This window comes from Terrapene carolina, unplaced genomic scaffold (assembly GCF_002925995.2).
Source record: "Terrapene carolina triunguis isolate 2854851 unplaced genomic scaffold, T_m_triunguis-2.0 Scaffold84, whole genome shotgun sequence".
Taxonomy (NCBI): domain Eukaryota; kingdom Metazoa; phylum Chordata; order Testudines; family Emydidae; genus Terrapene; species Terrapene triunguis.
In genome coordinates, this window is record NW_020664435.1 from 42,950,351 (window position 1) to 42,976,982 (window position 26,632).

Below are 26,632 nucleotides of genomic sequence, written 5' to 3' on the forward strand. Positions count from 1 at the left end.
GCGGGGCAGGCTCGGCATCTCCTACGGTAGCTGGCGCGGGGCAGGCTTGGCATCTCCTCCGGGTAGCTGGCACGGGACAGGTCAGGCCAGTCCTCGGGTTTACTGCAGGCCGCTGGGTTTCCCAATCACTAGCTAGGCCAGAGGCATCTGGCCTCCCTGGCAGCTGCTCTCTCAGTGAGCTCTGAGGTCGGGCCTTTGTACTTCCGGGGCAACGCCTGACCCTCTGGGGGGCGAGCTCAGAGAGGGCTGGCCTTACCATGAGTCAAACTGAGGCGGCCACCTCAGGTGCCAGACTGTGGGGGGGCGCCACTAGGACCCAGAGTGTAGAAAATTGTGTCTGCTGCTGGTGCATATGTATTCTCTCTGCTCTAGATGCACAGAGATGGTGGAGTGCTGTGCTGGAGGAAGGAGGGCACAAGAGACATAACAGGCAGGCAGGCAAGAGAAAAGGTGAGAGGGAATAGCAGAAAGCAGCAGGAGCTGCAGGGAGAGAGAGGAGGAGGAGCAGCCTCTTATGTACCTCTCTAGCACCTCCAGGAGCCTGGACTGATTAACACCAGCTTCTCAGGGAGCTTCCTGTTTCCTGCTGCTTCCCTGAACCCACTTGAGGAGAACAGGCAGTCAACTGAAGTAGTAGGAGACAGTTAGGCCCTTAAGTCACTGATATCTTCCCTCACTCAGGCCCTGCTACCAGCCTGGTTATTTGTCCCCTTCAGCTGAGTGTTGAGAGCCACTATATCTGGCACAGAACAGCAGTCATGAGTGAAAGAAGAAAACGCCCCTCTGGGGCAGCATTCAGAAAAAGCAAGAAATCAAAGGAAGCTTTTCTATCTAAGCAGGAAGGAGCTCTCCTGAGATACATAGACACAAATGTTCACGGTGAGCCTTCCGGCCCCAGTGAGGGTGTGAGTGGTGAGGAGGTGCCTGATCTTCCAGTTAGTCAGAGTGCAGGTGACCCGGCAGCTACTGCAGCATCCATATCTGCATCTCAAATGGCTGTAACCATGCATATTCCTGAAGAAAAGTGTAGACCAGAGAAGAATGTGATGGAGGCACAAGAAACAGCTGCTGCTGAGGTTAGTTCCTTAAGTCTAGATGATCCAGGACTGTGGACTCACTTGAGCAATAGCCTGCGGGACTTCCTTGTACTGCATGGGACACAGCAAGTGAAAAACTTCATGTTCCCCAAAGACAATGAAAATAGAAGTTTCCATCCAACGCATTACTGGCGTGAAATCCCCAATGGTGACAAAGTGGAGAGGCCATGGCTTATGTACTCAAAAACCCAGAATGCTGCATACTGTTTTTGTTGCAGACTCTTCCAGTCCAATGTTCCAGCCACATTGAGTTCTACAGGAACAAAAGACTGGAAAAATCTGGCTATAAATCTGGCATGCCTTGAGAAGGCAGCAAATCACCAGAGAGCATTCCGTAGGTGGAAAGAGCTTGAGATGAGACTAAGGTTAAAGTCCACCATAGATGAACAGCATCAAGAGAAGATTGCATCAGTGTCTCTTTACTGGTAAAATGTTCTGAGAAGGCTGATTGGCATTGTGAAAATGCTTGCTACCCACCCAAAACCTAGCACTGCGTGGCACTTCAGATCAGCTGGATGTGCCAAACAATGGAAACTTCCTTAAAATTGTGGAGCTGATGGCTGAGTTTGATGCTGTACTCCAGGAGCATCTAAGAAGAGTCACCACCCAAGAAATGTACACACACCACTGCCTTGGAAAAACAATTCAAAATGAGATCATACAGTTATTGGCAACAAAAGTCAAACAGAAGATTGTGGCAGATCTGAAGTCAGCAAGATATTACTCTGTTATTCTGGACTGCACAGCTGACATCAGCCAGACTGAACAAATGAGCTTAATGGTGCGTTTTCTAACAACAACAGAACCTAGTGAAAATGTCCTTGCAATGGTGACTGTCAGAGAGCATTTTCTAGAATTTATTGACATTGATGATACTACAGGAGCTGGTATGACAAATGTGCTTCTTAAAAAGCTGGAAGATACGGGAATTGCGATAGCTGACATGTAATTCAAAGCATCTATGTATTTTTCTCTGCTTCAACTCATCGATGGCAAATTTTGAAGCAACTTCTGGGAACATCCTCTCTGACACTGAAACCACTGAGTGCCACACGATGGGAAAGTCGAATGGAGGCGATAAAGCCTATCAAACACCAAATTGGGAAGATAGATGATGCCATAGTTGCCATTATGGAGGATAATGCTATGACAGGAACTGTTCTTGGGAGAACAGTGGCAGAGGGAAATGGAATCACCAGAAACATACATAACTTCAAATTTCTGTGTGGCTTAGTGTTGTGGCATGACATACTGTTTGACATAAATGTTGTAAGCAAGAGACTCCAAGGTGTTGACCTTGATATATCTGGAGCAATGGAACAACTGGTCAAAACAAAGTCATACCTACAGTCTTACCAGTCAGATGTGAGATTTCAAAACATTCTGAAGAGTGCACAGAAGTTGGCAGAGGAACATCACACTGAAACTATTTTCCCATCCATTCAAGAATACAAGAGTCACTGAAGAAGAAGACATTTTGATTACGAGGCACGGGATAATCCCATAAGAGACCCCAAACAACAATTCAAAGTTGCATTCTTTAACCAGGTGCTAGATTGTGCAATACAGTCAGTTGAAGAACATTTCATGCAGTTCAAGGAGCACAGCAGTATATTTGGGATGTTGTATGATATTCCAAAACTCCTCACTATACCCGAAGAAGACCTACATCAGCAATGCAGGGCACTAGAGACAGTGTTGACACATGATGACATGCGTGATATTGATGCAAGTGATTTAGGTGATGAACTGAAAGCCCTTTCAAGATATATTTCAGCAGGATCAACTCCAAAGGCTGTTCTGGAACATATGTGCACAAATAAGATGACCACCCTCTTTCCAAATGCTTTTATTGCTCTGCGCATACTTCTAACACTTCCTGTAACAGTTGCCAGTGGAGACTGCAGCTTCTCCAAGCTGAAGTTAATAAAAACACATCTACGCTCCACAATGAGATAGGAGAGGCTGGTCGGCCTTGCAACCATCTCAATAGAGCATAAGCTGGCCCAGACTGTGGACCTTCAGCAGGAAGCAGTTTAAGTCTTTGCAACCAAGAAGGCACGGAAAGCACCACTTTGATTATTCAAACTGATAAAAATGCCAGTGTTTACTATGCAGACAAGAAAAGTTACATTTGCTGTTCAGGCATCTGAAAGTTAAGTATTACTTAAAATTTTTGAACAAGGCATTTTAAGTTGTTAGTTCTCCTTTATTGGGGTAGGTAGCAGAGCAGTACCATGAGAGGAGTAAAACAGGAAGAAGGCAGAATTGAGACCTTTCAAAGTTTTGGCCCAAGCGAAGAGGCATGGGGGAGTCTTTTGAGCTCCCCGCCTTAGGTGCCAAAATGTTGTGGGCCGGCCCTGGGCTCAGAGCTCCCTGGCTCCGCCCACTCTGGTGTCCAGAGGAACTCGTCTCTCTCCAGGGTGGCGTGGAACCACACCGCCTCACTACACTTGCCCATTGTCATATATTTAGATTGTAAGCTCTTTGGTGCAAGGACCACATTTTTGTTATGTGTGAAGTGCCTATCGTAATGTACCTCCAATCTCTGACTCAGGGCTGGGGGGCTATCACAGTATATAAATATTTAATAATACTAATTAATAAAGGACTCATTGTTGCACTACTATTTTCTTACTTAATTTAAGTCCAAGATCATAACTGAGTAGCTCTAGTTCTCAGGTACTTCTTCTCTGCTAATGCTTGCAATGTGCAGCTTGTATGATACCTGCTGTCTGAGGGTACTATGCAAAAATATCCACTTTTCATGAGTAAGCCAGTGCCTAGAGTTACCAGACATAATAGGCAAGAAACATGCCTGATCTTTTTCTGAACACACCCATAATATCTATTTTTCTTATCACTAAGTGTAGTGCCTTCCTTTCTATATATGTGTGTGTGAGAGAGAGTCCGTGTATTTGCATAACTCGTGCATTTATTTATCAAATTGTTCATCTTCATAAGATTTTTCACTTTTGCATTGTATGAAAAATGTGTTGGCAGTGGATTTTTAGATTTCCTTCGGAAGATACTTGGTCCATTTTTTTCATTACAGCAGTAGTAAAGAAAAAACCCTAAAATGTTATTGTTAGAAAATGTACAAGTTAAAAAGAGCTGGCTGGGTTTATGCTTGATTAGTTGCTGAAGTGCTGGAAGAAATGTTGCCAAGTGTGGCATGACATCATCTTTCCCCTACATGCAGAAAGAGCCCAAAGAAATATCATTTGTCATAAGACGTACACTCTGTAATCTGAAATGCCAGGTTAGTGCCAAGAGCAAAAGGGTCTAAAAAAATCAGCCTAAAGAAAACAGTGATGAACAATTCAAATTAAATCAGCTTTTTATGGAAGTTAAGAATAAATAACTAGGATTTGCTTAATTATTACACTTCAGTGAGAAGAAACTAGACTTAGACTGAGCAGTTTTGCATATTTAACATTTCTTTTATGTTAGCTCCTTATCTATGCAGAAAGTTACGATTATTTATAAAATCTGACACTGGAATAATATCAAATCTCAGTTACTGCCTTTCTTTTGCATTTAGGTCCAAATCCTGGTCCCTGTGCCAAGCCTGAGTAAAAGAGCTTGGCACAGGGGGGTTCCATGGTGGTTAGCAAAGGGACAGAAACCTCCTCCTCCTCCCTAATCCTAAGGCAGCACAGTCGCTGTATGGGCACTAAAACAGCTTTAGGGCTGTAGTAGCATCTGTGGTTGCTGCACAACCTCTCTGCAGTGTGTTTTGCTGGAGGCTTCATGTAGCCATAGATCTATGGGCCAGAGCCTGGCTCCCGGACTCCCTTCAGTAGCAGCAGGAATGAAGCCACTGTGCAGCAGATCTCCACGGTGTGCAAAGGATGTGGAGGCCATGTTAAGGCTCCCCACATCCTGCTCACCACTAGGCAAATGAACCATAATGGCTCTGCTCCTTATTGGGCCTCTACAGCTATGGAGAAAGGGCAGATTTCACTCGTTATCTCACATAGCAAAATACAGAGAGAGGCAACTACAAATGTATGATTTTGAATGTTTCTTTTTAAATAACAGGCTGATTTGCCAAACAGGAGCTTTAATGCAACCTTATTTTTAGTAGCTATGCAAAGTGACTTTTAGATGATGGACAAGTATAGTTGTGCTGTGAATCAGAGTTGAGTACATGCATTCAAAGTAAAAACCAGATAATCTCCTCTCAAGTGTCTTTCCCTCCACCATAGCATCTTCAAAGTCTCAACCTGAGGATTTGCGCTGGGTAATGGACAGCCTGATTAATCCAGCCTATTTCCACTCACTTGCTGATGTGAATTGCTCCCATTATGAGAAAACTGCACGTTTTCTTGTGGATAAAATGAAGTGGATTCAGAACTGGCAATATCTGGAAAGAACAAAAGCTACGTTATCTCTGCTTGCTTTGGTCAGTCTTATTCACTGAAGTTCTGGATGTTTCAGGAGAATTTAATACCATGACCTGCGCTTTGGATCCATTTTCCTTCATGGTCAGTTAAGGCCATTGGGAAATACTGAGTTCATTGCTGATGGAGATTGCCGATGCCTTCACTGGGGATGGTGGGATGCTAATAGTTGAAAAGAAACGTGTTCAGCCTCTGTTCAAAGAGCCATCCCCAGACACTGACAGTCTATCCATTATTGATTGACCAGTATCTGATATTCCAGTTTGGGTTAAGATTATGGAAACAATTGTGGTGAGAGAACTCTCACAATATCTTGATGCTTCTGACTTAATTTACCCTTGCCAGTTGGGGTTCTGTCCTGGGTACACACACAATGGCATTCTTGCTCCTGTGCCCCGAGAATGCTCTCAGGGGTTACTACCAAGGTTCTGTGCTGTCACCCCTTTTATTCAATGTGTATCTGAGGCCTTTAGGAGAGTTCATGAAGAGAGATGCGCTGAGGATATCCATCTTTATCGCTACATCTTTTCCAGCCCAGTGCATGTGATTAAGCATCTTTCTTGGTGGCTAGGCAAGATTGGGCCCTGGATGAAAATGAGTTTGGTTGCCGTTCAATCTAGCTGAGCCTCAGGGGATTATGGCTGGTTGAAGGAAGTAACCAGAGGGTCTGTCCCCTTCTGACTGAGGATAAGCATTAATCATTTATTATCAAAGTTCACAATGTGGGAGTTCTGGTTAGGTTCCATACTGCTATTAGACATTGATTATCAGTCACCTGGTCAGATTTTTCCAGCTCTGTCTGTCCAGGAATTCGCAGACTCTGCTCCTGAATGTGGACCTTGTTACCATGCCTTTGTCACCTGTAGTCTGGAGAATAGTGTCCTTTAAATATGTTCAGAAGCTGAAGCAAGTGCAAAATGTGGCAGCCCGCTTGTTAAGTGCACAATCACCAGACATGACACCAACACTTCAGGATCTGCACCTATTGGTTTCTGGGTGGAACTTAAGGTATTGGTTTTGACTTCTAAAGCCCTAAATGGCTTTGGATCTGCCTACCTTATAGACTACCTCTCCCCACTAGGTGATATTGCTTCTGTTGTGATTAGTGGAGGCACTCAATCTAGAGTTCCCTTCTTTTGTATGAGAGGAAGCTGCTCTTCCAACCCTAATCTTCTATGATTCTATGATCTATGACAGGACATTCTCCATGGTCCTGATGCAAAATCCATTGTAGTCAACTGGAAGATACTTGACTTCAATGGACTCTTGATCAGACCCCGTGAAGGGTCTGTGACTTTGCAGTTCACTCCCCATACCTTGGTGTGAAGTAGCCTGGATTTGCTGATCTTCAGTTCATGCTGCAAGTCCATTTTTAACAGGCATTTGGGAGTGGGAGATTTGGGGCTGGACACAGCATGTGGAGATTTAGGTTTTGTAAAAATGTCTTACTGATTAACTGTTTTTGTTTTGTTAAGAGCTTAAGAATGGCCAATGGTCCATCTTGCCCAGTAACTGTCTTCATACAGTGGCCAGTGCCAGATGTTTCAGAGGGAATGAACAGAACAGGGCAGTTATCGAGTGAGCCATCTCCTGTCATCCTTCCCATCTTTTGGCAGTCAGAGTTTTAGGTACACCCAGAGCATGGAATGCATTCCAGACCATCTTGGCTAATAGCCTACCTATCATCCAGGAACTTGTCTAATTCCTTTTTGAACCCAAATATACTTTTGACCTTCGCAACATACCCTAGCAACAGATTCCGTCAAGTTGACTGTGCAGTGTATGAAGAAGTACTTCCTTTTGTTTGTTTTAAACTTGCTGCCTATTAATCTCATTGGTTGAGTCCTGATTATTGTGTTATGTGAAGGAGTAAATAACCCTTCCTTATTTACTTTCTCCACACCATTCATGATTTTATAGACCTCTATCATATCCCCACTTAGATGTCTCTTTTCTAAGCAAAACAATCCCAGTCTTTTAATCTCTCCTCATATGGAAGTTGTTCCATACCCCTAGTCATTTTTGCTGCCCTTCTCTTTACTTTTTTCAAATCGAATATATCTTTTGTGAGAAGGGGTGACCAGAACTGCAGTATTCAAGGTGTAAGCAAACCATGGATTTATATAGTTGAATTATGATATTTTCTGACTTCTTATATATCCCTTTCCTCATGGTTCCCAGCATTCTGTTAGCTTTTTGACTGCTGCTGCACATTGAGCAGATGTTTTCAGAGAACTATTCACATTGACTCCAAGATCTTTCTTGAGTAGTAACAACTAATTTAGACCCCATCATTTTTATAGTTGGGATTATGTTTTCCAATGTTCAATACTTTGCACTTATCAACTTTGAATTTCATCTGCCATTTTGTTGCCGAGTCACCCAGGGCAACAACCCAGTTTTGTGAGATTCCTTTCTAACTCGTCACAGTCAGTTTTGAGCTTACCTATTTTGAGTAATTTTGTATTGTCGGCCAACTTTGCCACCTCGCTGTTTACCTCTGTATCCAGCTCATTTATGAATATGTTGAACAGCGCTGGTCCCAGGACAAATTTTGGGGTACCCTGAAATTACCTCTCTGCACTGTGTAAACTGACTGTTTATTCTTGCCCTTTGTTTCCTATCTTTTAACCTGTTACTGATCCATGAAAGGACTTCCCTCTTATCCTACGACTGCTTACTTGTTGTTGTTGTTTCTATGGTTAGGGTTTACATTTTCAATGATGGTGGGGCAGTTCAGAACCCCGGGATATATCTCTTTTATGATATTGATATTGAAATAAATAAATAAATCATAAAACAAAGATGTACCAGTGTCAATATTGTAGCTCTAAAAGAAATAACATGCATTAAAGGGTGCAGCATATTTTAAAAAAAAGTTCTACTTCTCCAAGTAATACTTGTGGTTTCTTCCTCCTAAAAAGAACATCAAAATACTATAATTAGTCATTAAAATGATGTCAGATTACTCATAAATGCCTCATTTAGGGCTAAATGCTGCTCCCATTGAAATAACTGGAAGTTGAGGATGTTCAACACTTCGCAGAAGGACTGAGACATTAGTACTCTTTTAAAGGCAACTGGAAAGATATGATTGAGCTTTTGAAAGGAAAAAGCCTTAACATCCTTATTCCCAGGACGAGATGATTATGGCACAGTCCAGATGGACTTTAAACAAAAGTAACCACCACTCTGAATATAGCTTCCCTTTATTCCTTTAGGTGTGTCTGCTCAGCTGACCAGCACTCATCTCCGTCGGAACACGTCTGTGGGCACCCCTTTTTGGATGGCTCCAGAGGTTAGATTCCAACCCTGATATTCTACATTTGAAAATATACATTTATTCCAGATTGCTTTTGTCTGTCTCTCTGCTTCTCTGTCTCTTCCCTTTTATTTTAGTAGTTTTAGCAAACTGAATGGAAATGTCAATTGTAAAAGCTTTTTACCCTGTAGTCTTAAAATGCTTGTATTTTCTTTTAGCTGTTTTACTTTTATGCAATGTTAATTCAAATGTATTTAATTGAATACTGTGTGGTTAGAGCAAGAGGAGCTGCATAGATCACTTGTTGAAATTCTTTGGAGGAGAAAGTATGTTTTGAAATCAGTTTCTTTCTAGGGGTAGAAAGAGCCCACGGTTATATTGTGACTTCAATCCTCTCATTTTAAATGACAGTCCAGCAAGACTATTTTTAAAGTCAGCGACTGAGAACAGTGTGATCCTGTTTGAGTATTGTAGATTTCACAGCAGAATGGAACTAAACAGGAGGTTACTTTCTTGATTTTATGTATTTTATTTGTGTATCTCACTGCTCAGGAGGCTTTTAATACAGCACGTTCTTCATGAGTAGACAACAACAACAAAAGATTTGTGTGAATAAGTAAAAATGTATTATATATATTTGAAGCTTAGTCGTAATTTTGATTGCTTTTTATATCTAGAGTAAGTATACAAATAGATATTATAAACTCCAATAGGACAAATTAAGTTTGTTAAATAAGCATATGCAGCAATACATTGTTTGCAAGAAAATAAAAATGTTTTATAATATATGCAATTGTACTATTTATAGGGGAAAAAACTGTACTTTGTTTGTTCAGCCCAGTAGCTAATTAGCTGAAATTTCCCGACTCATCTGTCACTGTGAATTAGCTGAAATGAATTCGAAAATAAAGTTTTTAATTAAAAGTGGCATTTTTGAATATGCCGCTAATGGCGGCCATCTTGTTGAGAAATTCTCTCTCTGTGAAACTGGCAGAATGGGTGTCCAGTGGAGACTGTAAACCAAATTTCTTCTTTGATGCTGGTTTCATAGCAGAGGAAGAACTGTACAGTGCCATTATCCCTCCCTCCCCCCAGGAATAACTCACACAAGGGAGCGGAAACTTCACAAGTTTGACCTTACTGAGTTTCCTCCAAGTTCTTCTCTCTGGTGTAGGACATGGTTTGCTTCCCCTCTACAGAAGAAGACTGGGGTTCCACCCCCTTATCCCTCAGATCACCTGACATCTGCATGGATTTTGGCATTTTCAGGAGGCAAGAGTCATCCATACAGACACCCCTTGCCACAGCTCTGCCATTTTAAGCATGCTTCCTGCAGCAAATATGGCTTCCAGGGATTCTCCTTATTGCAGCTGCCTAGGACCCTCCTTAAAAAGAGGTTCCAGAGTGCAGAGGGAAAACAGTGTACTTTAATAAACCTTTGGCTTCCACCGCTTTCCCTCATGAGCTTCAGGCAGGAAAATCTGAAGGAGCCCAACTGGCTTCTGCTCTGTTTCCTCCAACTCTACAGAGCAGGATTCTGTGGAGAGGTTTCCATGGAGTCGGGTGAAGGAGATGAATGCTGCAAAAGGCAGAATTCTGCTCTTCTGCAGGTTCAGGCTCTGTGTGCAGATGCAGAGGGAAGCATGGGGCACTACATGTTTATTAATATTAAACAAGATGTTTATAGTGTTTATGCAGTGCAGTTCTTCTGTTGATAAACCAATATGCCCAAGACAGGAGTAGTGGGGGCTGTATTGTTACAAAATTCTGGGGTAGTCTTTAAGTTCTATTGAATGTGGGCAACATATTTTATATTCTTTTGTCAAATGTATTGTATATGCATCCATAGGTGTTATGAAAGTCACTTTTTTTAAAAAAAATCCAATAAATAAAGAAAGAGGGAAGCTGCTTTAGACCCTCTCTCACTAGACTGCCATCTCACCAGAGACTGAAAGTATGTCTTTTTTCTGCAGTACAGAAATTGGAGGAAGTAAAGCCTGGACTAAGACATAGATGAGATATGCCCATTCTTAGGAGCTCAGCTCCAGGTGTCACTTCAGCTATCTTTTTTTTTTAAAGGAAATTTCTGGCCCTCACAGTTATGAAGAAAACCAATGCACTATCTGCCTGAGTCTGCAGACTGTTTGAAACAAGAGTTCTGAGAGGTCTGACTTGCCACTGTCTTCTCAGTGGGATGTTAATTCCAAGATCCATTGCTTTAGGTGGCTCTGCCAATATCACCTGAGCAGAGGACTCTGTGCACGACAAGGAGAGAATAGTACAGTGGACCCAGTCCACCCACCAACCCACCCAAGCAGGTATCCCAGCAACCAGAGTATAGGTTCTGAGGGAATCTTGCTGCCCTGGGCTCTGTGAGGGGAAGAGGGGACCCTGGCTGTCCTCTCTGCTGCTCCAGAGGGGAATCCTGCAAAGAGGGCAGCAGAAAGGGCCGCATACTACTGCACCTATGTCTCTAGTGGGGAGGAGGTCCCTGTCACTGCCGTTCCATGTGGGGATGGTGGGGCCAGAAGGCAGAGCCACATTGGACTACATGTTATGTGCTGGTACACTCCTTTAATACTCAGGCAACAATGTGGTGTGGTGTATACATAGGTCGGTAGGAGCTCCCCCCTCCCCAAACACTCCTATAGCAGAATTGAGAAGCAGGGGTAGGATGTAATCACCAGTTTGCTCTCTCTGATTTCAGCACTGCTTTTCTGCAATATGACAGGCACCAGCAGGAGACTTGAATATGCTAAATGTAATTTAAATGCTTACTTTTCAATAGATTTCTAGTTTATCGCAGTGAGCTTCTCACCATATGGCTGTTCAAATTGCTGTGCTTTTCAGTGTAGATCCTTATGAACATTTTCATAAATGAACAATATGAACCTAAAAACTGTATTCCTCTCACAGGTCATTGCATGTGAGCAGCAGCTGGACAGCTCATATGATGCCAGATGCGATGCATGGTCACTGGGTATCACTGCCATAGAGCTAGGAGATGGAGATCCACCTCTTGCTGACTTGCATCCTATGAGAGCACTTTTCAAAATACCAAGGTAATGTCTTCATACCCTTATTTCTCACAGTATTAGTCTAATCCCCAGCACTTTCTCGTACTCCCTCCTACCAAACTTGGGCACCTTTATATCTAACAACTGAATATTAAGAACTAATTCTGCCCAGGGAGCAGTGCAGAAGCACGCAGTCCCACAATCAGCCCTGCACTCTGCCTCAAGCATATACAAGTCTCCAGAAGTGCAGGGCTGATTCTGGGCACTGCATCCACCTTGGACAGAATTCAGCATGCATTTCATCTGCGGGGATAGTTCTGCTGCCCTACGCTGAAGGGGTGCAGAATTCAGTCAAGTCCTTTGTGTGCTGCTACAAACAGTGATCTGAGCTTGGAATGTCAAGTCTGATTCCTACAAACAGGTCAGGACAACATGTAGTTAACTTCTCTAATCAAATGTCTTGCGAGGTTCCATCATACCCACTGCAGTGGAATAATGTTCCCCTGGTCACAAACGTACATTTTCCCACCCTCCCCCAAGCGCACCTACTGCCTGTTTCAACTCTGCTGTCCACACACGCTGCATGCAGCCAGCGCTCCTTCTGAAATGCTTTCTTTGAGCTTTAAGACTGAAGAACCCACAATGCTTTGTCCTCACACAGTATTCTGAGGAACTTCCATCTCAAAGAACCAAAGATATTGGGCAACCTCCGCCCTCCTCCTCTTGAGTGACTGTAAAATCCAAGCCCACTTCAAACTCTATTTTTGTTATACTGACATGGAGCAACACGTTGAGATGGGAGCCTAAGGAAAAGAGGGTGGTACATCCTCTTAGTGACGTGCTAGTTGGCACTTGTTTCTTTGACATTGCCATTAAAGTTGCACAGATTTAGAATTTCGCGGCTGAGAGAAGAGAGCCATTGTTAGGGTTAGCAAAGTTTACCAGATTTGCCCTTTGATTTGTGAAGCCTACAAATTCCTCCTACCAAAAGAAAGGCAGCATTGCCTAGTGGATGTAGCACTGTTTTGAAAAACAGCCTCATTTTTAAATGATTTCTTTTTGCATTACTGGGTATGTCAAGTGGAAAATGTCCACTTTATTTCAAAGGAAAAAGACAAATTCAAAATATTTTGAGCCAATTTCAAACCTACAGTAAGCAGATGCAATTCCATGGAAGGCAAAGCAATGGTACCCATTTATACCAGGTCTGAATGTAATCCTTTTGCTGTCATTTGGTGCCTTAGTGAATCACAAATAGATAATAAGAGTGTTCATTAATTTTGATACTTTGTTAACGGGCTGGTTAATGCAATGAGGCTTTTTGTGAAATTTAAGATAGAATTCCTTAAAGAACTCCTGATTTTAAAAGAAAAAATCAATTGCCTCATGCTTTGAAAGAAAGAAGGGTCCTGTCACGATATACAAATAGGGAATAATAGGTCATTAGGTTCATTTGCTTTTATCAATATGCTTGAAAAATGACAGCAATTCTTGGTTATATTTGGTAGATTTTTTTGATGCTTTGTTAGTTATGTAAAATAGGAGGTTAATGAAGTATTATATTGTCTACACAATGCTCCTTTAACCAGTGGAAATCAATATTTTTTTCAATAGCCCTCCTAAAACTCATTACTCAGCCTGCCTTCTTCTGTTGTTTTTGTCAAGTGTGTACATATTAACTTATCGTAATACTGACCTTCGCAGAAATCCACCTCCAACATTACGCCAACCGGAGCTGTGGTCATCGCAGTTCAATGACTTTATTAACAAGTGAGTAAGAATTGAGACCATTAATTGAGACCCTTTCGACCAAATAAGATGTGTACATAAGATGTGTGCATAAATGTAGTTGAAATATTACATCTTTGTATTCTGTGTGGAAATCTGTCACTACAAATATATTTCTCCCTTGTTCCCCCGCATTATTTATTATAGTAAACTTGCTTTGTATAAATTCCTCTTTTTATTTGTAAATATATAAGCAATATGGTTTTATATTAAGCTTCCTGCAAACTCAGGCTTCAGGTGACAATTCCAATATCAGTCTGACTACTGTTTCTAAAATATGTTATTAACACGAATCAGCGTGAATTTGGTATCAATGTCAAGTATCAGAGGGGTAGCCGTGTTAGTCTGGATCTGTAAAAACCAACAAAGAGTCCTGTGGCACCTTATAGACTAAGAGACGTATTGGAGCATAAGCTTTCGTGGGTGAATACCCACTTCGTCAGACGCATGTGGTGGAAATTTCCAGAGGCAGGTATAAATATGCAGGCAAGATTCAGTCTGGAGATAACGAGGTCAGTTCAAGAGGATGAGGCCCTCTTCTAGCCGTTGAGGTGTGAAAACCAAGGGAGGAGAAACTGCTTTTGTAGTTGGCTAGCCATTCACAGTCTTTGTTTAATCCTGAGCTGATGGTGTCAAATTTGCAAATGAACTGAAGTTCAGCAGTTTCTCTTTGGAGTCTGGTCCTGAAGTTTTTTTGCTGCAGGATGGCTACCTTTAAATCTGCTATTGTGTGTCCAGGGAGGTTGAAGTGTTCTCCTACAGGTTTTTGTATATTAAAGTCAGATATTAGGAATGGCAATATACAAAAACCTGTAGGAGAATTTTTAAATCTCAGAAATTTTCACAGGATGGGAAAAACCATTTCCTGACCAGCTCTGATGGAGCAGGATCCTAACTTATGTAACTATCTAGCAAGGAATGCCTATCCTGGGCTTATATCGCTTCTTAATTAGCCAGATCGCTATGCCATATTAACACACTTTTTATTAAGCAAATTTCTGTAAAAAAAAAAAAAAAAAAAACCAACAACAAATAATTAAAAAATAAAAGGATTATGAAGAGCATATTGGCACAGTTCAGATGATGTCAACAGAGCTTCACCAGTTTTCACCAGCTGAGGATCTACCCCATAAATGTAAACCTTTCTTATGACTTTGTAGTTGATGTGTACAAACTAATGATTTGTAAATTTCTTTTAAGCTTCCTCTCCTCCCACCCTCTCTCCAATACAGGTGCAAATTGACATGCTGCTTTGGGGTATATCCTGAAGTAACTGGACTCAGACCACAAACTTATTTCACATAGGCCACCAAAGAGTGATGCAGTAATAAATTATCATCTACAAAAGGCCTGGCGTGAAATTCTGGCCCCACTGAAATCAATGGGAGACTTGAAGGCAATAGGGTCAGGATTTTGAACCAGTGATTTAGGTGTGAAAGGTCCTGTGACCCTTATCTATAATAATTGTTTTAAATACAGTTTCAAGATTTCGGGGTTTGTCCCATAAATGGACAGTTGCCTACAATTTTAAAGTAAAATATTTCTCAAAGTTCTAGTGACCCTGAAAAGGAATCCATTAAGGGCTAAAACCTTTGACCTATGACAGTCTCCCATTGGGGCGTGGCCGTGTGGCTCTGTTAAGCTGGGAGTAGCCCCTCTCGCTCTGTGGCCCTTCTTTGCAGGGACAGTAGCTGGTGGCTCTGCATAGCAGCAGTCCCATTGACACCATTCCCATTTCTCTTCCAGCTGGCCCTAACTCCTAGCCTTGCTACATAAGGATGTGCAGGGAGCATATCTAGAACGGGACTGTGAAGCTTCACAAATGGTTCCCTCCTCTCCCTAGGGGAACCACACTGGTTCTGTTGCATCTGAAGTCACTTTTGAAAGCTTTGTAAAGAGAGTGGTGAACAGTACAGTATATTCTTTCCCTTAGAATCTGCTATTTAGAACATAAATTCTATTTATAATGTATGGGGAATCCAATTTTCAAGAATAGGCACCTAAAAATTACATCTTTAACCTGTATTTGGGCATTTAAGTCAGCACTAGCGATGGGCCCAAGCTCACAGCCGGGATCTAAACGTTCCTAAAAATCACATGCTTTTTTTTTTTTTAACCCAGAGGTAACCAACATATACATTCTCAGTTTACATACCTAGTGTCAATTTGAGTGTCCTATTGAGAAGCTACAATGAAATTAGAACTAACGGCTTTCTGTTTTTCCAGCAGTTTCTTTAAGCTGCCTGATATTTCTGATTTAAAATACAGCGATTTAACATCTTTTGATCCCAAATTCTATCATAACTTCTGTATGTCTGTTTATGGCTGGTGTGATTAAGATGTGCATACTTTAATGAGACAGTCCTGTAGGTATGTGACTTAGGCATGAATGAATTCAAAATTACACTTTGCTGCTTAACAACGTACAGCTCTGTGTTCGATCACCTGCTTTTTCTGCCAATGCAGGTGCTTGACTAAAGATTACGAGAAGCGCCCGACAATATTCGATCTTTTGCAGCATAACTTCATTAAGCAAATTGAGGGCAAGGAGAAAGCATTACAGAAGCAGCTTATGGAATTTATTGATGTTCATCAACAAATGGGAGTCATTGAAAAGGCAAGGTACCTGAATTATTTCCTTTTCTGCATGGAATAAAAGAATAATTTGGAGGCCGTTGAAACTTTTACCATTTAAAATCAGTTAACACTGAAGGTTCAATTCTGCACCATTCAGGGAATGTCTGCACTGCAGTTGGGGAGAGGGGGTCAGTTACAGCACAGATAGTCATATTTGAGGTAGCGTTAATCTAGCTAGCTTGTGTACTGATAGCAGTGAAGCTTTAGCGTGGGCTAGCTCCCTGAGTAATTACGCAGGGTCCCAGGCAGGCTTGTGCAGTCTGCACTAAAGCCCATGCTGCCATAGTTTCTCTGCTATTGGCACCCAAGCTAGTTAGAGTAAAGCTAGCTTGGGTATGTCTACATGTGCTGCAACACCCTCTCCCCTATTGCAATGTAGACATATCCTCTTTCACACTGGCACTTACACTGTAATTAATACGGTTACTTGTGGAGTCAGGTACTACTCAACATGAGTAAGGATGGCAGAATCAGGCCTTTAACTTGCAAATAAAGAAAATATTTTATTGCTAAAAAGACTTTTTTCTGTCTTTCTGAGCAGGGAGGGTATTTTCTTTCTTCTAATGGCATTTAGTAATATAAATTCTGCACCATCGAACACCAAGATCTTACTGCTTTTATATAAAATTCTGAAGATGGTTTGGCTCAGTGTTGCAATTTTTTTAAACAACAACTTCACCAAAGTAATGTACTGGCTGTGAAAGGCACTATATGATTCGTATTGATGTATTTTTCTTGCTTTTCTCCTGTGCTTCAAGGTAAGGGATAATAGATTTTTTTTTAATGGAACATGAAATCTAAAAGACTTTTTTGACATTATCAATTCACAGTGTCACATTTTCCCCATATGAGCTGCACAGAGAAATCTTATTAAAATCTGCCACGTTTCCTCCTATTTATATTTACACAAACTTAATATAGATTGCAGTCTTCAGTTCAGATCTTGGGAAATTTTTTGCTTTGCCATTTACCTTTCGAAGATGATGACGATAAATATATTTCTAAAGCATTTGCAGTCTTTTAAGTGTTCTTAGATTAATGCTGTCTAAAAATGATCTGGAAATGTGTGTGGATGATTAGTTGTTTCTCTCTTCTGGCTTTTCAGTAAAAAAACAAAAACAAAAAACAATTGCAGTTGGTCCACATTTCAATTATATGCCGGATTGACACAATCTGAATGCCACAGATCTGCCATCTATTCTGATAACCAGGAAAGATTTGGAATTGAAATAAATTAACTTATGTCAATACTTACCATTAAAATTGAAGGAAAACGGCCCAACTGAGAGAGCTAATTTTAAAGAATGTATTAATTTACAAAATCCAGTGTAAAATAAGTAATGATGGCACAGACACACACACTGTTCATTGAATGAAAATCTATTACCTTGATCTTGCAATCTGATCCATGTGGTGGACCTCGCACTCATGTGGAATTCCATTGATACCATTTAGGATCCTCAGGTCAAAAGTCAGTAGATGTGGATCTGATTACAGGATGGGGACCTATGTGCTAAGGCACTGAAGATGTTAACTAAGAGGCATACATTATGGAATTAAAAAGAGGCCTGCACAATCTTGTTACAGGGCAATGAGAATATAATAAACGCTGACCTACATTAACTTTATTTACAGTTTTGGAATTCTAATTTCTTCTAGTGACATACTTGAATTTATGAGTATCTTTTGTTACAGTTCCAATTATTGGAAAGTAATCATTACTTTTATTGCTTGTACAGTGATAATAGCAGATGTTAAAACAAGGGATTTTCAATAAATGTAATAGAAGGCAAATCTTATGATATGTGTACTCCTACAGGAAGGCAATCCTCCAGCAAATGTTAAATATGAAAGGACAAAATGGTAAACCAGAGCTGAAGTAATAATAAATACAGTAAGTGCTGAATTAGACTCATGCTTGTAGACATACGTCTTGTTCATGCACTGTACTTGCACCAGTGCAATTGTGTTAATGGACCAGGAGAGTATGTAGTTGGCTGAAATTGGAACGACTAATCTGTTTGATTGTATTGTGTTGGGCTTATATAGGTGTATTCTGAATGCAGACTTGGCAAGCTTCTATTTTTAGCAATATTAACTATATTGTGTAGCATCTAATATAGGTATTTTGATGGGTGCAAGCATCATAGGATATGTTAGAGTTAGAGGGCTCCGTTCAAAGCCCACTGCAGTCTCTAGGAGTCTTTCCATTGATTTTGTTAAGCTTTGGATCGGGTCTGTAGCATATTGCGGTATATAGGTTTTATCAGGATAAAATTGGGTTGTCCCCATTACTTGCAAGTTGTGAAGCCATGAGTATGTTTTTCAGATTATCCCAATGAAGTGCCAATTACACCTTTATATCACACCTCCCCATCATGGAAAGCTCAAGTTTCTAGCCCTTTGATGCTGCAAGATACCTTGCCTTAAAGCCATAACATTTTTATATTTAGAAAATCTGTCACTGATCTATGACTGAATTTGGCCCATCTTGGATCTCAGGCTGGGGCCATTTGAGTGTAAAATTCTACATTTGGTGAGTGAATGAGGAAACATTTCTCTAGCAGATTGATATTTCAGAATGGCAGCTTGTTTGAAGCTGCTTGACAGTCAAGGCTTTGGAGTGTTAGTGTGAGTTATAGGGAGACTGATTAGAAGGCAGAGGGCAGGTTAGGCAGTCAAAGTTGCATGCTAACAGTCTTCATCACATGACTGTTATTTATCATTTGGCTCTACAATTTATGAATTTATCAAGGGGGTGCACACGAATACCTGCATACACATACGCACATTTTCATGTAAATTTCCTCATTGCAGTCACAAAAATGGGAACATCTTAAAGAAGGCTTTTGATGTTTGTCAGTCACCCCTTTAGTACAATGCCATCCTTTTCACTTGCAGCCCATCTAAATCTCAAAAGAGGTGAAAAATGTCAAATTAGTAAATGAACTCTGTAAGCTATAGTACTAAAAGCAAAGAGAGGTTTTCTTATTTTAGACTTTTTCCCCTTATTTTAAATGGACAATAATACACATTTGGGCCCCAGTCCTGCAAAGGAGCTCCATGCAGGTGCACCCTGCACCCACACAGAGTCCAGTCAGAAGTCACTGGGATTCCATATTGGTGGACTAGCTTGCAGGATCAAGGCCTTGGTCTTCAGCAGGTTCAAAGGCATTGTCTTTGTCCTGAGCATGACCTGTCAGGTACAGTAAACATTGTTAAAATTCTTTGCTGGTGCTGCATGCTCCAATACAATACCAGGAAGCAAGACAGTGTGTTGTGATGTGGATTATTTTGGTTTGCTGCAGCAGATCGAGATATAATCATAAGGAATTTTACAATGATTTTAATGAATAAACTCACATTTTAAATTGTATAGCTACATTCCTGCAGTCACATAATAGGAGTAAAAAATGAAATCACTACCCAACTTAATATATTAGAAATCAACACTGTAAGGTGTACACAATGGCTATTCTGAAAGAATACTTCTGAAAGGCTAAATGAGAAAAATATGTTTTTCACAGAAAATGTGTGTTTTAAGGGCTTGTAGCTATACTGTGAAGCAGAAGGTGCTGCCTTTGAAATGGCCTTCTAACTGCAGCTTTTATGTCTGACTGTCATGCTTGTAATGCTTTTATCTTTGGTTGTTCAGCTGTCTTAATCTTGACTGCTTTCACATTTACTGTTATAATCTCTGCAGAAATGTGCAACAATTAGTACAACAAGCAATTCTTGGAAATCGTGACTCACTTCAGAGTTAGTTATATACATGGTGTCCAATAAATGGTTCCCTTCACACCCAGAACTTGCAGTGAAGCTAATGTCATCATTTATTCTTTGACTAGATCCTTTCTTGATCTTCACAATGACTTCCCTGAGCATTTTGGATGTGCAAGGAAAGCAGGCTTGGGCCCGTCATTGTTGCTCACATTTTTTCTGTCAAAATCAAAATTCACACTGAACACAAAAGGATTGCACTGAAATCTAATGATAAGCTGTTAAAGGGCTGCCCTTCAGACCATTTAGAAGCTTCAGCTAGTACAGAATGTGGCTGCCCATTTATTCAGCAATGGCAGCTACAGAGAGTACATTACAGCTGTCGTGGCAGTTGGGATCAGCTGTGGTACAACTGCTAACAACCCCTAGATTTGACCTTTGGCAACCTAGAGTGTGGAGGGTCCTCAACTCTGGCATTCACTCCCCTTGCTGGCTGAACAAATCCCATGTTTGTTGAGCTTCTGGGTATGGGAGGGAGGATGACCAAGCGGGTCAGGAACTAGCCTGGCATTTGAGAGACCCAGGCTCAATTCCTTGCTATGCTACAGACTATCTGTGTTTCCTTCGGAAGTCACTTAGCCTCTCTGAGCCTCAGTTCCCCATGGGGAAAATGGTACTTCTCTACCCAGGACCATCCCTAGGGTACAGCAAATTGGGGAGACCACCCCAGGCCCTGCGCTTTGGGGGGGCCCTGCAGTGAGGGGAGAGGAGCAAGGGTGCAGCGTGCTTGGGGGCAGGGAAGAGGCAGGGAGGGGGCAGGGGTGAGAAGAAGTCGGGTGGGGGTGGGGCCTTGGGTGGAGTTGGGGCGGGACCTGGGCAGAGCCAGGGGGAGCACACACACACACCCCCAGCAGATAGGCCCTGAGTTTCTAATGTCCTGGGCACCACACTGCACCCCCCAGGGATGCTCCTGTCTCTACCTCACTGAAGTGTTGTCAGGATAACTGCACTAAAGATTGCGCTGAGATAATGTGGTAATGGGAGCCTTTGATAGAAAGTATACCTGTATACTCAATCCTTTCCCAAAGGTGAAGTGAACAGGTGCTGAAGAGGTTGGATTTAGTTGACATTGGATAGCGCGTTTATTTCCTTGCTCTATATTTGTTCATGTCCCAAGAACTTTCTACTGGGCGTGTTTTATGAAATAAATAAAAGGAACTGCTCTGGTAAGCGTTATTAACAACACAGTATTATGACTCCCAGTAACTGCAGCAATATGGTTCTCCTCTGTCCTCTTTGAAGTATAGGAAAATACCAAAGTTTATTACAGGTCACTTGGATAGTGGGTATGGAGTTTTGTAATGGATAGGTGGGTTTTCAGCACTCTCTTCCTGTGTAATATTGGCCTTCAATATGAAGACAGTCATGCTGCTGTTGTAGGAATCTGTATGTCCAAACCGCACATGGCCAGATTCTCAACCCTTTGTGCTACTCAGGATGGCTTTACAGTCTCACTGTGCTACCAAACTGGTTACCTCAGGGTTCTTGCAGGTTGTGACTGACCTTTGTGTGGGTTTCAGGACAGCTCAAAGAGTCTCTCAACCTCCCCACCCCCGCTGCATGGCCATCATTAGGTTCCCTCCATGCACTCCTAGGACACACATTTCTCCATAGGAGGCAGGACTGTGGTCCCTGTCTCCTTCCACCCCTGCCTGTGGAACAGACCCAGGGCACTGCGAGAGAGAATAGTGCATGCCTGGAAGGCAAGTAGAAGCAGGATGTTTATTAAACTACAAAGATGTTTCTCCTGCATGTCAAGGAGCTCTGGGAGGAATCTACTCCAACCACTCCTCACCAGTAGCATCACCAATATGCCCACCACTCCTTCCACTTGGGTTCCACTCACTCCTTGCACCACAAGCTCCTGGAGCTTTCCACCACCACTCCTAATGTGGGGCTGTGCATACAAAGCATGACCAAGTCCTGAGAACAATAAAGAGAAGAACCCACTGTGCCATTTGTAGTGCTGTGTTGCAGAGCAGGACTGGAAAGTAAGAGGAATGTGCATTAATATTGCCTATATGGTTGTCTTTTTCCATTTGCATTATGTGGCCCCCTGTGTTAAGTCAGAAAAATAGAAGCCCCAGTGGTTTCAATGTTTATGCTGCCTGTTATTACATTTTGCTTTTAGTTATAATTTGTTAGTTGCTCAGAGGCCTACAAGTGTTAATACCTTTGGAAAAATGTATTTTTACTATTTTAATGTCTTCTTCATACCTTATGTTAATGCCAGGCTTTTTTTAGTCTTTTAAAATTCTTTGCTTGGGTTTGAGTTTTCCACACTACCTAAGATATTTTATTTTGTTTATGTTTCACTACCTCACAAATGATGGAGAAGTTCAATAGGGCATAAAGAATCACCCTATTTGTACACTGTTTTTGGAACCATCAGAAATCACTTAAATACATTCAGACAGGTTTTTTTTAAAAAAAGCCTCCAGTGGCCTCATTTTATTTTCATTCAATCTTGTAGACAGGGTGGGGGAATGAAGCGCAACAATGCTGCCTTGACTCCTTTTCTTCTCCATACTCGGTTGATGTTTCTGGCCTTTAGTTTCTTCAGTTGCTTGTTGAACATGGCTATGGGATTTAATGCCTACAACAAAGAATTCGGAACTGAACATTGTGAACCAAAATAACTATAGGTTCCTGTGTCTATGTGCATGATGATAACAAAAATTCAGTGCTGATGTGGCTGGGAGGCGGTTGGAGTTTGAGGAAGTGAAACTGTATAACTGCCCTTGAGGGATGTCTGTGCCCTTTGGCAGCAAAGCAGGAAAATATTTTGTGTTCTGCAAATCTGTCTCTCTGGTATACATAGGAAATGAATAGTATAATGTGGCTTAACAAGCTATACAATTCTCAGGATGTCAGCCAAACAGGATCACATGGGAATCTGTGGATTTCCCTCTTCCTTTTTTGGATAAATTAACCACCATTACAGCGGCAAGGATAAAGACCAATTTTCCAAAAGGAAAGTCAGATAAAAATGTTGAGGGGGAGGGACATAAAATTCTCTGTGAGTGGGGGGATTTTTCTCTTTCCTACAGCAATTCATCTGCTAACCTCCTAGGGTGAATGAAATACGGTGCTGGACACAAATCCAGGGGCACATCACGCTTTCCAGTATTCAGTAAGATTTTTTTTAAAACCCCAGCAACATGCAGTGAGTAATAGTTACGCCAGAAATGGAAAACGTGAATTGACATAAGGTTTTGCTTTGGGTGCTCCTTGGGCAATGGAAAAAAATAGAACTTTATGTAGTTTAATAAAATACTGTCAGTTGCTCCATATTTTCTTCATGTGTGCATTTGCAGTCTTCATCAAAACCACAGTGATGTCAGATATGTATTCTAAAGAACAAAATGACCTTCATGTAGTTGCACAAAGTACGCGGCTTCAAATGTACCGATTTAATAGGGCAAATTATGTTTTGCTGAAAATAAAGCACTTTCTGTATTTGAATCTGTAAAGAATGTTGGAGGTATATAAACACAAGTGTAGTATATTATAGGGTATTTACATGAAACCTTTTTTATTTTATTATTATTGTTGTGGTTATTACTATTATTAATTACAGATTTTGCCCCTGGATGCAATAACATCATGTAGATAGTCAAGAAAACAAAGTCAAGCATCAGCAGACATTGGAATGATGAGCATTATAATTAAGTTTTAATATTTTCACATCATATTCAATATAACATGACACACAAAACCAAAACTGTCTTCATAATATTATAATAGCAGAGCATGTATGACTAGGGCAATTATTACTACACAAGAGTCTCCAAGCAGAAGGGGAATGTATTGCAGAAAATATCCGTTCTATGAGAAGTGTAGTTACATCTTCAGATCTATCATCTGGGTGCTGCATGCCATTATTCTTACATGTTTTCAGCTTTAGAGTGTTTTAAATGCAGCTAAAAAATCATGGGCCATTTTGTACCGTGATGTGGTGACAGGACAGTTACAAAGGACTCGGGAAACTCATGGCTTTCCCATGCGGCTGATTGACAGTTTGATGATAGCCTACAGGGTTCTGAATATCAGTAGGAAAAACAGATTGGACTTTTATTATACCCCAGCCTCCAAAGGAGTGGCATAAATCTTGTGCTCCCCAGGATGCTCGTGTTTCCTGGAGTTACCCCCTAGAGCACTGACTTCAACGCAGGGCTGTGCTTTTACTGGTGCAGTCTGGCTCGAAGCATGGAGTACTCTGTATGTTTCAGTTAAGTATATGGTGATTTTCACTGATGGCTCAGTTTGTGTCCATTATCTCAGAATTAATAGACTTAATTTCACAAGCCACTAAACTAGCTGGTGAAGAAACAGGCAGAATTTCTCAGCTGTGGAGGGCATTCACCTCCCGCCCTTGTGCTGGAGAGCGTGCAAATGCTGTAGTTGTGGCTGGCTGCTGCACAAGGTGGAAAAGCTGCTTGCCTCTCCACTAGCCCTTGTGCCAGCACCAGGGCTGCTCGCACGCTCGCCCTCAGAAAATAGTCATTATGCTCAATTGAACTTCAGTGTAATGCTAAATGAAATGTATACACGCATGCAGAGTGAGTTTGTGACTTGAATGCTGAATAGCCTGGAGAGACTGTATAAAGTGCCATCTCCAGGGATTTACAAGCAGCTGTGTACAAGCACCAATGCACTCTGCTAGACACTACGCTAGACCGGTTCCTGGATATAACCGTTCCTTCTGCCTTAGGCATGTTAAGAGTTTGGGTTGAAGCCTGTGCATGTTAGGAGTTCAGGTTGCCCAAATGCTTCTAACTAAGCTGTGTGAAAAGATTTGTCAGAACCTGAGCCCAGATCTATGAAGTTGCACAGACCCAGCATAGTACAATTTGCTTACCTCCATCCCAGGATCTCCTCCAAGCTTCCCCCAGGTATTGGGACTCCCCTTTAACATTATGGTGCCTGACTTCCCACACCTCTGTCATGGGGCCAGGCAACCCCCTATACTTCACTGCACCGGCTGGCCACGCCCCACTCTTCCATCTTTGGGTGAGCTGCCCAGTAGGTTCCTGTCTCCTGGTGTGCACCTCAGCATCAGAGTGAATGAAAGGGCCTCCTCTCGCTTCTCTGGAATGGAGATGATTACTGACGCGAGCTCACAGAGGACAGTCTCCATTTTATCTCTGCTTCGCAGCTGAGGCACCCTAGAATCAATTTTTATTCTACCTTTCTCCGAGGTGTATGAAAAAGTGAGATGAGATCTGATCCAGTTCATGGACCTTTGCTGCTGTTGCCCTCTTAGTCATTTAAACTCCATTCCGTCTGTAATCCTCTGCTGTTACGCTCCTGAATTTGCATTCATTGATCTTCCCTGCTCTCTTTTGGCTCGTATACCCAATCTGAATCCTGATCCTTGCATCCTCTGTTGACTCCCTCATTAATGTGTTGATGGGTCCCATTCCAGTTTCCTCAATGTGCCATTTCTCCCATGTATGAGATCCATTAATTTATGGCTTTTCTTCATTATTTCTGCAATGGTGTGTAGATTTCCATTTGTTTGTTCAATTTAAAAATAAAAAATAACCTCTTAGGATTACTAAATTAACAGTTTAGTCATGCTCATAAGAAAGGGAAGTTTTGAAATATTCTGTCCTTTGTACAATCTTTTCCCATATAGTCCAAAAAAATCTGTTTAGACTGTACACATTTGGGAAAAGGACTGTGTCTAGTACTTCCGTGTTTATACAGCACCTCACTCAATGTGGGCTCTCTCCCAATCAGTCCCTCTGGGCACTACCATAAACTGAACAATAAATAATTATAAGTCACCATTTTTTTAAAAAATATATTTCCTTCTGGAGTCTCTCTGTGGTCATTCTTCCCATACTATTCAATCATATAATCCCAGATTTGTACCATCCATAATACTGATTTGAGTAATTTTTCTTTTTTCCAGGCTGCTGCCAGGACACAGCTACTATAGGTATTATAAATTTATTACCTTTTCTATACAGCATGGCTCCAGTCCTGCCACTGATGATTCACAAATGGACTATTATGCTTATGTTGAGCTCTATGAAGCTCCACACAGGTCCAGCAGTCTTTCCACATGCTATCAATTGCAGGATCAAACTCTTTATTTTTAAGTAGTGAACCTCAGGGGTACTGAGGTAAAAAGTTATATTCTCTCCTGCTATTTTGGTCATTCATCTGTTTGAATTCAATCCATCAGAATGTTTGAACATCTTTAGGGAGTTGCTCTCAACGTGTCTACAGCCTGAAGATGCAAAGAACGTTTTCTCACATCAGAAAAGCGTACGTCTCTTCTTTTGTAGATTTGAGCGAATTCATACTAAGAAAGGGGACTACAGTAAGTCTCTACCCTCAGACCAGGAGGACGTGGATGATTTAGCAACCTTGGAGGTACTGGATGAGGTAAGATATTTAATTTATTTAAGTCTTCTTGGAAACTGGTGTTCAGATAAGAGCCAAAAAATACTGCTGTATTTGTAGATTAACCTATCTTATTTTTTAGATAAGCCTACATTCTCACACTTTAATTACATAGTAGTCCATGGTATTTGACAGACTTCTGCTAGATTGTTGAACGAGAGATGAGATTAGTTGTGTCTGGAGTTGTGCCCTCTTAATGCCAAAACATCCTCATGGGCAAGATTGTGA

General features: G+C 41.4%; 1 protein-coding gene across 1 annotated transcript in view; it reads left to right on the forward strand.

The window, feature by feature from the left end:
• MYO3A (myosin IIIA) overlaps positions 1-26,632 on the forward strand; it is a 187,696-nt gene that overhangs the window by 65,811 nt on the left and 95,253 nt on the right. The window contains exons 5-10 of the mRNA XM_024208648.1: positions 8,725-8,801; positions 11,682-11,827; positions 13,487-13,552; positions 16,037-16,192; positions 25,908-25,934; positions 26,287-26,386. Of these exons, the coding sequence (XP_024064416.1) occupies positions 8,725-8,801; positions 11,682-11,827; positions 13,487-13,552; positions 16,037-16,192; positions 25,908-25,934; positions 26,287-26,386 (572 nt within the window). The remainder of the gene's footprint in view (positions 1-8,724; positions 8,802-11,681; positions 11,828-13,486; positions 13,553-16,036; positions 16,193-25,907; positions 25,935-26,286; positions 26,387-26,632) is intronic.